This window comes from Poecilia formosa, unplaced genomic scaffold (assembly GCF_000485575.1).
Source record: "Poecilia formosa unplaced genomic scaffold, Poecilia_formosa-5.1.2 Scaffold6, whole genome shotgun sequence".
Classification (NCBI taxonomy): domain Eukaryota; kingdom Metazoa; phylum Chordata; class Actinopteri; order Cyprinodontiformes; family Poeciliidae; genus Poecilia; species Poecilia formosa.
The window spans coordinates 2,914,156-2,924,602 of NW_006799945.1; the positions used below are offsets into that span (position 1 = coordinate 2,914,156).

At 39.7% G+C, this 10,447-nt stretch overlaps 2 protein-coding genes across 2 annotated transcripts in view; both read right to left on the reverse strand.

Annotated features, from left to right (window-relative positions):
- mat2aa (methionine adenosyltransferase 2Aa) overlaps window positions 1-2,937 on the reverse strand; it is a 10,338-nt gene extending 7,401 nt beyond the window's left edge. Inside the window, exons 1-2 of the mRNA XM_007567345.2 lie at window positions 2,615-2,937; window positions 467-544 (exon numbers count right to left, since the gene is read on the reverse strand). Of these exons, the coding sequence (XP_007567407.1) occupies window positions 467-544; window positions 2,615-2,708 (172 nt within the window). The 5' untranslated portion in view covers window positions 2,709-2,937. The remainder of the gene's footprint in view (window positions 1-466; window positions 545-2,614) is intronic.
- Window positions 2,938-3,199: 262 nt separating this feature from the next.
- Window positions 3,200-10,447, reverse strand: part of inpp5ja (inositol polyphosphate-5-phosphatase Ja) — a 10,740-nt gene continuing 3,492 nt past the window's right edge. The window contains exons 4-14 of the mRNA XM_016679302.1: window positions 9,409-9,516; window positions 9,118-9,226; window positions 8,913-9,029; window positions 8,354-8,529; window positions 6,778-6,889; window positions 6,523-6,632; window positions 5,570-5,780; window positions 5,358-5,495; window positions 5,215-5,280; window positions 5,027-5,131; window positions 3,200-4,354 (exon numbers count right to left, since the gene is read on the reverse strand). Coding sequence (XP_016534788.1) covers window positions 3,869-4,354; window positions 5,027-5,131; window positions 5,215-5,280; window positions 5,358-5,495; window positions 5,570-5,780; window positions 6,523-6,632; window positions 6,778-6,889; window positions 8,354-8,529; window positions 8,913-9,029; window positions 9,118-9,226; window positions 9,409-9,516 — 1,738 coding nt within the window. The 3' untranslated portion in view covers window positions 3,200-3,868. The remainder of the gene's footprint in view (window positions 4,355-5,026; window positions 5,132-5,214; window positions 5,281-5,357; window positions 5,496-5,569; window positions 5,781-6,522; window positions 6,633-6,777; window positions 6,890-8,353; window positions 8,530-8,912; window positions 9,030-9,117; window positions 9,227-9,408; window positions 9,517-10,447) is intronic.

Consider the following 10,447-nt stretch of genomic DNA (forward strand, 5'->3'; position numbering starts at 1 on the left):
TATATATAAACTAAAAGAGCTGGTTTTTGGCAATAATTTGGGTCTGGAAAAAGATGGGTTTCAATAACCTTCCGAATTTAATCTCACTAATCAGCAGCAACCCCAGCAGGGTTCCTGCACATTTGGCCAGCTGGATTTATGTACTGTACAATGGCTGCTGGAATAAACAAGTGTTTTGTTGCATAAAGAAACCACTTTATGCATTCTTGTTAGTTGTGCAGGAGACTACTTCTGCTTTTCAAATATGTACAGTTGTATATCTGTGATTCTGTTTGCTTGTTTGGATATGAAGTGACAAGAGGCACTAAGACGGTTAACAGGCAGAACTGGTTAGACTAAAATCTCGTTATACAATGATTTTGCACAAAAGCAGAAATGAAAACGTTTTCTATCCATAGACATATTCTAACCTGTTCAAGGAAATACAATAGTTCACCCTTAAAGAGCAGCCTTTATGGTTACTCACCACATGCTACTTTGGCGTCAGGGTCTTGTCTCAGGTGAGCGTCCAACACCGCATCACTAATCTGGTCACAAATCTTATCTGTGGGGGAACAACGTAAGAGGAAAAGCGTAAGAACATTTGCAGGAGATGAAAAGTCTCAGCTCAATGTTTTCTGTAATAACACTTTAATTTGTTTTATTAGGTTGTGTTCCCTTTTATTTGTTATGGTTTAAGAGCCAGACCATAACAACCTTTATTAAACTATTAATAAATAAAAGCATTTTAATGAAGCAGATCTATTTAATTACTTGCATATAAATCAGATGAGCCTGATGTCAGCATTAACCTTTCTCCAGTAAACCTCAGCATCCATCTCAATATTTGCACGAGTTCTTCTTACATGACGCAGCAGTCCCTTATCTGTGTGTTTACCTGAAAAAGCGTCATCTGATGGCAGTAGCCTGTTGCTGTTATGCTGTGTACTTTCTGCTTTTCGACAATATAATGCAGTTATCTATAATCTACTAGTTCTGCATGTCAAGAAAACGTGGTTATGTGACTCCAATAAATGTTATCTACCAGCAGAAAAGTCCCTCGGGGTAATTTTTATTTGATCTGTCATCTTTCATAAAAGTCAACCGGTCCAAACAAAGATCAGAACCACAAGAAAAGGAAAGGTTTCATCCAAAACTCACAGAATATGCAATTAAAAGCAGCTTGTTCAGTGGTTATTCATCTGTAAAAGAATTAAAACTTCAGGCAGATATTTGAAACGGCAAAGCATGGATTCAAAATGAACCTACAGATTAGCAAAGGGATGAGCTAATCCAGCCTGAACCATCTCATCTCTAGATCCAGTCAGATCTGTGTGACACCAACCATTGTGTTGTGTGTGAAATTGTAAACATTTCAAAGATTTATTTTTGGTGGCAAATTTAAGCTGAAAGAATCCAAATACGCCTGGATGTGTTGCAGGTCATTTTACCCAATATTCATCAATGTAAAGTCAAATAAAAAATATTCACTGATTTGGATTCTTTACACCCACAGATGGGCAGATAGTCTGTCCAGTAGAGGTAAGCCTATTATTCTTAGCGGTAGAGCCGGTGTGTTTTAAAAGAGAGACGCAACAGGTCCACAACTTGCATTCGCAAAATGCATGTTCAAAAACCATATCTTTATTAATATCATCATGTTGCCTTTTTCTGTAAACCTTCTATGAAAGGTGCATGTTGTAAAACACAGCAGCATCTGTCAAATACTACACTAGTCTAAATATTTAGCTTATTTAGATTTTTTGCTCTGCTACGCAAAGAAGATGTAGAGAATGTGAACCAGTTTTATTCAAATATATTTGCACTTTTAAAATTGATTTTATTAGTTATGAAGTTTTTGCTTATTTTAATTTGTTCCTTAAGTTTGTACTTAAACAGATACGAGCTTTGAAACTAGGCTGATTTGAAGCCGAATGGTAACATTTATCAAAACCAACACAGAAAAAAATTGTTACATTTAGTTATTCCCCCCCCAATATACCCAACTCAAAGTCAAGGTACTCAGTCCATGTTGTATAGATGTTGAACTGGATCTAATCAAAGTTAGATAAAACATTTTGAAGCCATGAAACAACTCTTATTCTCGTGCCAAAAACAGACTAAAGAGAACATGTGATTGACAGGCACCACAAGTCCTGACACATGTTAGCTTCAGCACGTAGCCACAGTGCTGCTACAAACTGGAGCCTACCATCGGTCTAAAAATACAGCTTCCCAGCATAAAAGTGTTACAAAGCTTTCTTAAAGTACACTGTGTGAAGCTCGCTCCTGCAAAAAGCACAATGAGAGTTGCCTAACAGTTTAGCTTTTAGCTGGATGAAACGATGTAGCGGCTCACAAAGCCAGCTTTATCTAATTTTCTGCTCAAACACATTTTTAATCACATTTTTTGTTTAACCCGTTCATTTTTGCTTAAACTTTATAACCAATTCAGATTTTTAAGACATTTTATTTCACATAAAACAACTGGCATATCGAGCTTGACAATAATCCGGGGCAGACAAGCTCACAACAATCAGCCACATGACCTTGTTTGAGAGGCTAACAGGATGCTAGGCTAATTATTTGGGTCAGTAAAATGGACGGCGCTTTGCACAAACATATTAAAACTTACCAGGGTGACCTTCTCCGACTGACTCGGAGGTGAAGAGAAAGCAGTCTTCATCATGAGGCGAGTCGCTGTAAAAACCGTTCAGGTGGCCGTTCATTTTGTTTAAGCTAGCAGCAGAGTCCTGTTTGCAGAGCCGGGGCTGGGGGTGGGAGGGAGACTGTAACACCAAAAGCAGCCTTCACCACCTGGGTTTATTACCGACACACAACCACGGCTGCAGCCAGCTGAGTGGACGATAATGGAGCAGGGAGCTGTATTTATTGGACTCCCACAGTCCACTGCTTACAGCCAACTGATGCAGAGCCCCGGCTGGACCATGTGGTGCTGAGGGGCGTGTTCCGACTCCAGCAAAACAAATATGAGGAGAGAAGGTACTGGCTCTGATTAACTTAGAACTTTCTCATTTTTATAGAAGAGGATAAGATTAATTGAAAAAAAAGATGAGAAAATAAAGGTGGTACAGTGAATACGTTTTAAATAGATGTTTATATGTCAAAAAGTTCATTTTTTCAGAATGCTGCTGCTTAGGGAAGCATCACCGTGCAAAAAACACACATGGTTATTGTACTATCAGGAGAGCGAATCAAATCATTTTTGATTAGTTATTGTTTATTTGTTCACATTTTATTTGCACAATCACACAACATTCTGTCCTGGATGGAAAACATTGGGTGTCAGAAACCAGCTCTGAGGAGCAGAGGCTGTGTTCACAAAGCTGCTAAGAACAATAAGAGCATTGGTTTAGGATTACAATTTAAGACTGAGGTGACACAATGCTCTGTGTGTCGATTGCACACTGAAACTAAACGTTTGCACGGATCAAGTCGCACACAGCTAAAATCAGGTTTTGCACACTTGAATGAATGAGTTAAGCTTACACTACTCTGACTCACACAGACGCGTCCTGTCGTAGATGTGAACTATAATACCATCAATACTGGTTCAGAGTCATTATTTTGATACCAAGCATGGATCCATATTGCTTTCAGTGATAGCTGGTCATTTCTGTTGCAGACTTTGGTTTTACATTCATCACTTCTGAGCTCATGAGAACATTTAGAGTTTGCTCACATTCTTCACTCAAAGATATACATACAGCACAGAGTCGTATGAGATGATGATAGGTTCTCTAACGGGAAACCACGACGCTGCAACGTGGAATGTTTGCAAACTACATGAGAGTCGATAAAGGTGCAGCTTCTCTCAGCTCGCCTCAGGTCAGATCATGATATTGTGGATGTAATTTTTTTCCCTATTTTACCTCTTTATAGTCTTTCGTTTGTCTGTTTCGACTTGCTTCCCAATCTGTTTGACCCCAGTGGGGCTGACCTGAGCTGGACTGTGTTCACCTAAGATGGCTACAATCAGGGCCTCCGGCGCCGTCACCCCGCTGCCCGGAGACACGGGGCTGCGAGGGCTGAGGGGGCTGATGGTGGGGGACGGCACAGTGTCGGGGGAGACCAAGCGCTCCTTCTTAGCGGCAGAGCACGGCGAGCGGCTTCGTGATTGGCTCTCCTTGGAGCGAGGACACAGGCTGAGGCCCTGCAAGGCCGGGAGGGGGTTGGAGGGCAATGCGGGGACGGCTGGGCTGCGACTGCGGCGATGACGGTGATGCCTTTTGCCAGTTTTCGGGCTTGGACTGCGGGAGTTTGGAGCCAGCAGAACCATGGTGCTGTCATCTTCAGAGCTGACATTGGAGCTGTCTGAGCGGCACACAGTGGGGCTGAGGACAGGCATCCTGATCTGTGGAGGGCGGAGGATTGAGGAGAAGGTCATTGTTAAAGGAAGTAAAGGTTTTAATCTCCTTGAATTTCTTCACAATTTGTTTCAGCCACAAACTTCAGTGTATTTTATGGGAACTTGTGTCAAAAGGTAGTTCTTAATTGTGAAGAGTAAAGTAAATTTTACAGTCTTTTCAACTTTTTTTTTTTTTACAAAGAAAAGAGATATAGTATGCATGTATGTTGGGCACTATTACCTGCAATTACAGTTTCGGGTCTCTACAAGCTTTACTCAGTCCAGACTAAAAAAATCTGTCAGTTCTTCTTTGAAAAATAGCTTAAGCTTTGTCAGTTTGGATGGAAAGTGTCTGTAAATGCCATTTTTTAAAGTCTTGCCACTATTTGATTTATATCTAGACTTTGAGATATTTTAACAAGAATAAGGTTTGATCTGAACTGACTTTCATTTTCATTTCTAGTTGATGTTAGTGACTGAGATGCTAAGGAAAGACCATTGTGTTGATAGAAAAGAAAAAAGCATTCTTAAAAACTCTGATCTGGTAAACAAGGTGAATAAATTAAACTAATTCAGCTACATTGGTTTTGTGTTAATTTTCATCATATAGATGTAAAAAGTTGAATTGTACACTGCATACCTCGTAACAGTAATTTTATAATGATAAAACTTTGCTACCTGAACTGGCGAAGACAAACTGACGATGCTGTTCATGATATTACTGAAGTAACCCAGGATGTATTCACAGTCGTCTCTCGGCAGATCCTCTTCTGAGAACGTCACCTATGAAAATGACCCCAGTCAGCTCTGAGTCACATTTAACTTTTAAAGGAAGTCGTCTTCAGGAGCTGCAGTCCTCAACAAACCTGTGTGGCATGCTCTCCTTTGGCCCAGACGTACGCCTGATAATCCTTGTGATGCCTGAATCTCACCTGTTCGGTGAGAAATGTGTTGGCAAAGCTTGGAAGACAAGTGTCAGCGTTTTGATATGAGTTTCTTTATGACCTACTTTGTATATTGCCACCCAGTCCCATGAACTGCGCTGATATGTTGAAGCAACAGTGAATCTGACTGTGGCGTCTGATGCTTTGCACCACTCCTTATTTACCTGCAGCTCCACCAGCGGTAGATCCACCCTGAATGGGAACTATAGTATGAAGGTTAAAATACACGAACTACAATCGCCAAAATGTGTTGTAGTAAAAAGAGACGTGGCCTCACCTGCAGGGAGAAGAGTGAGGAAACAGGCTTGTGGTCACTGATGGTGAAGCCCATGTGACTCTGGTACTTATGCTGTATCACTTTAGTGGCTCCGCCCAGCCAGGAAGTCAGACCCCGCTGCAAAGATGCATTGTGGGTAGGAACGGGGGAACCGGTGCGACGAAGGCGCCACAGGATGCGGTCTGTCCAGGCGGGTTTTCTCTTCTTAGCGCTGACGTATTTAAATACAAGGGCAGATATTATATTTTACAGAGAACAAAATGAATATGGGACTTAAATCAAGATCAGTCTTTATTTAGGGTTTCAAAATGGAAAAGTAATTTTAAAAGGCTATTTTCTGAAGCAAAAAAAAAAACAAAACAAAAAAACAAGAGGAATTTACATATATGGATGGAAAAATCAAAACCCTGTTTTAGGCAAATAAGGGATTGCTTTCTTGACAAAATATGTAATGTAAATATGGACTCTAGTAAAATATGGACTGATTATGTGTAGAAAAGACTTGCACAATCAGTAAATGACTAAACATTGATAGAATATATGTCAGCGATATAAAGATCGCTGACATTGGTTGGAACCAGAGTAACAATGCTGGTCAGAACTGGAGGAGGAGTTGTAACATCTACCTGAATCCTGCCAAAGTCTTAAGTGTTGAGAATTACAGTTTTTGTCAAAAGTCAAGTCTTTCCTTCTTGTGATGAGTTACAGGCAGACTGGATATTGCTCTTTTAAATTCCGATGAAGGTTGCTGGTTTGCTAAGTCTTCAAGCTACTGCTCTAAGACATTTTTTTTCTGATTTATTCCTTCTCACTGGATACATTTGCCCACATATTTTCACATCGTAGACTCAAAATCAACCTCATTAATAGATTTTTCTGAAATCTCTTAATGAGATTAAAAAAAAATCTTATTAAGGGTTTATTTTGGATAAAGAAACTCTGTATGAGCAGACCTGGTGTCGTATGTGTGGGTTCCCACATCAAACTTGTATGTAGGTGGAAACTTGAGCGGTCCCTCCATGAAGCCCTCCAGGATGGACTCTGTGTTTTTAGCCATGTTGAGCTGGAGAAAAAGAAAAAGAAAAAGAGAATGGCAGACTTTCTATTTCCTTTAATTAGAGCTATAGCTCCCTCTGCTGGCTGCAATCAACATACAACCCATCCAGAAGAATCCATGCTTCTGTTTTTGAATTATGAAGTTTCTTCACCTGATCCCGTTCCCATAGCAGAGGCAGCTTGCTGCTTTCAATGGCACATTTCACCACATGGATGTCGTAGTCTTCAATACGGAAATTTAGGTCCCCAAACCAAAACACAACACTGCAAACACAAAGAATAGTCTTGAAATACCTTTGCATCACAGATAATGGTGTCGTATTATTAAGTAATATATTCATTTTATTAAAGTATGTCTTTGTTAAATTTAAGATATCTCAGAAAGCAAGTTAATTTTTGGTTTTCTAATTCTTATTTGCTTTACTTTGCCTTTATTTTACCAAAAAAGTCCATTAAAATAAAGTCCCTTTTTTTTTAGGTAGATTAAGGCCTTTTCACAGTATACTAAACGGAGTAAATAAAAACGCTGCATATAATTCATACATCTTAAAAGTCATATAAGAACAAAACCAGATAAAAACTCATAAGAGCATACAATTAACAGATCATAAAATAATTTAAGAGTGGTTTAAGAAAAGCAATTAAACTCTTCAGTTGAACAGTCACTAAGTGGATTTTCTTAACCCAAATAAAAACATTAATGTTTTTATTTGGGTTTTATATTCTGAGATTGTGGCCAATCGGCGATTTATCAACTACTGATGGTTTAACTGCATATGAGGAAAATGTAAGTTTCCTGAGTGGTAATAAGTGGCTTGCTAAATGTATGAATAGCCAGACAGGGTAGTGAATTATTTTTTATTATTCATTACGCACGATTCCATTATGCCACCCTGGACATTTATTCCTTTGAGTTTAATTATTCTGAAGCCTAAATCTCCCCTGAGTTGTTTGTTATGTGTGTAGCTTCAGCATGTGGGAGAGTTGGCTGCAATATGACTGTGTGTAGGTGAGAGGAAAACAAAACTGACAAAACAATGATTCGCAGCACCTTCACTTTGTAGAAACATTAAAGTCACTCCTAACTCCTTGTAAAAGTGGTGCTGTAAGTGGTTTTAAATGCTTTTAATGGGGTTAGACTTTTGTTTCCACTGTTGTTGTTTGATAATACTAAGCAAAAATAAAGTAATGAGAAATGCTTAGCAACCTACTTCACGAATACCAGATTTGTAATTGATCTTTTTTTAATAAGATCATTTAAAAAGATTTAGCTAATCTGTTTTACTCAGGTATGAGCAGCTTAACAACTCGGATTACTGTTCTCTTTTTTTAACCAACAATTGCAATTAATTTTGTTTTGGAAATGTTTCTACTGGACATGAATTTTTTTGTTCATCCACACAATAATTGGATTGGCATTTATCCTTCCACTGACCTAATTTTTAATCCTTCAATCCTCGATCATCCAGCTCAAAGTCAGGTTTTTGATACCTTGTTTGGACACCTACTTATTATTACATACAACTTGCATCAGACAAAAACTGAATCTTTTTTTTTTACGTTAAAACTTTTCTCCAAATGGAGTGTGGGTTGTTCTTGAAAGTAATTTAAATGAACACTAACAATTTAGCCATAGATGAAAGGTCAAATATATAGTTAATGATTGGAACTGTATGCTGTGTAATTATTCCACTTGAATAAGCATGACTAATAGGTAAAACCACCCACTCATGGTCCAGGACCCCCGTGGCAGTCCCGCCTTCGAACTGCTGCTGCTGAAGGATGCTTTCAAAGTCTTCCATCCGCTGCTCCAAGTTTCTCATGTGAGCCGGCAGGTGACAGTTCAGAAAACACACCGGGTGGCCGAACACCGTCATTCTTGCACTCACGCCACCTTTATTCCCCTTTGAAACAACAAGAGAGTGTTATTTTAATAGAGACCTAAAAGGACAACCATAGCACATCAACCAGATCTGTGCTGGGGGACAAAGTGTTTCTATTTTTTTTTTTGTTTTGTTTTTTGTCTGACATCAAGCCACAGCATCAGAGAGCCAGACAGCCTGCTGCTGCACTGACCTCAAAGAGAAGGTGACTGCACCAGCAGCAGCAGCAGCAGCAGCCAGCGGGGGATGCTGACATCAACATGCACAGGAAGGTCACACACTGACATATTCACCCGCACGTGCATGCAGCTGCCGGCAGGACGAAGCACAGGCCTGACTTCTGTGTGCAGCCTAACCCCAAACCGATTTTGTGCAGGGTCGCGGTGACACGTCGGCGTTCATACCCAGTATCCTCCGAGTCCCGTCCGTGTACTCTGGGTCTGCACACCTCTGAGGAACGGAAGATGGCAGATTTTGGAAAAAACGAGCAGAAGCACTCCTTGCATTCGCTGTGACGCCACCTGGACAGATGAGGAAGGTGACAAAACACTCCATCACATTTTGTCCAATCAGACAAAGAAGGATGCGGAGAATGACAGATGCACCTACTAAAACATATCCGAAGGGACTGAGCGTGTCCATGCAAAGCTCACTCCACTGGTCTGAAAAAAGAACATCTTTCAGCCTCTTGTTTATCATTGAGTTAACCTCCTGGAGTCTGGATGGTGACAGAAGCAAGAAAATGTTTAAAACAACCAAAAACTGAACTTTAATTTGAAAAAAAAAAAAAAAAAAAAAAAAAAGGACAGCGACTGTAAGGGGAGAGAACCACAGATGACTGAGTGGGCATGTACTGCTGTCGCGCTGGCACTGCTGAGGCGTCCACAAATACTTGCTTACCCGATGATAAACATGTCTATGCTCCCATCTGAAACATTTGGTCCGAACAGAGACGTGATGTCATCTGGTGGGACGGCTGATCCCACGTTCCATGTGACGATGTACACCCTGACAAACGGATAAGAGCAAAGGGAACGCCGCATTAGACTCAAATACTTCTGTGTAGGTGAAAATGGGATATGAGCTGCAATGTAATCCTCAGAGGAAAAGCTTCCACCGGGGCTTCTGCATAAGGTAAAAAAAAACAAAAAACACACAATTAAGCGCCTCAGCGAACATCATTGATGACTAAGTGCTAAGCACGTCTGTGTGTGTATGAATATCCACATGGCTGAGTACTACCAGAGTCAGAAAAAAATGGATTGAGCTGAATATTTTATAAAATTGAACAGACGGGTGGCTGAATAAGCTCACACTTAAATGTCAGCTTCAGCACTCATAATTCTGTTGGCTTTCTCGAACGGTAATTTAACTGTTCCGTTATTAAAAGAGTGCAGCAACGATGAAAATTCCCACCGGCAAACAAAAATCCAGAGATAAATTAAATTAGCTTGAAAACTAAAAAAACAATGTCACGTTAAAAACCACAAAGTTAAAATGAAGTTTTTGGGGGATTTTATGTGACAGACCAAGACTAAGTAACACGCAAATGTGAAGTGGAAGGGGAAAAAATATAGTTTTCTTTCTTTAATTTGTAGCAAATAAAAATCTGAATGGTGTGGCATGAGTTTTTATTCACCCCCTTTTTATGATCATGACCCTACATAAAATCCAGCACAAGTTGAAAAACGCATAATTATCAAACGGACTCCACATTTCTGTAATGTGATCTCATTGTGAATTCATCTGTTCTGTGAAGGCAGAGCAACACAGCAGGCAGGTCAGAAATCAAGACACTGAGAAGTTTGAAGCAGGTTTAGGTTATGAAACAACATCCCACGCTTCAACCAACACACAGAGCCTTGTTCAACCGAACTGGAAAAAAATAGAATTAAAATAAATATATATATTTAAATAAAAATTCATATGTTTGTATACA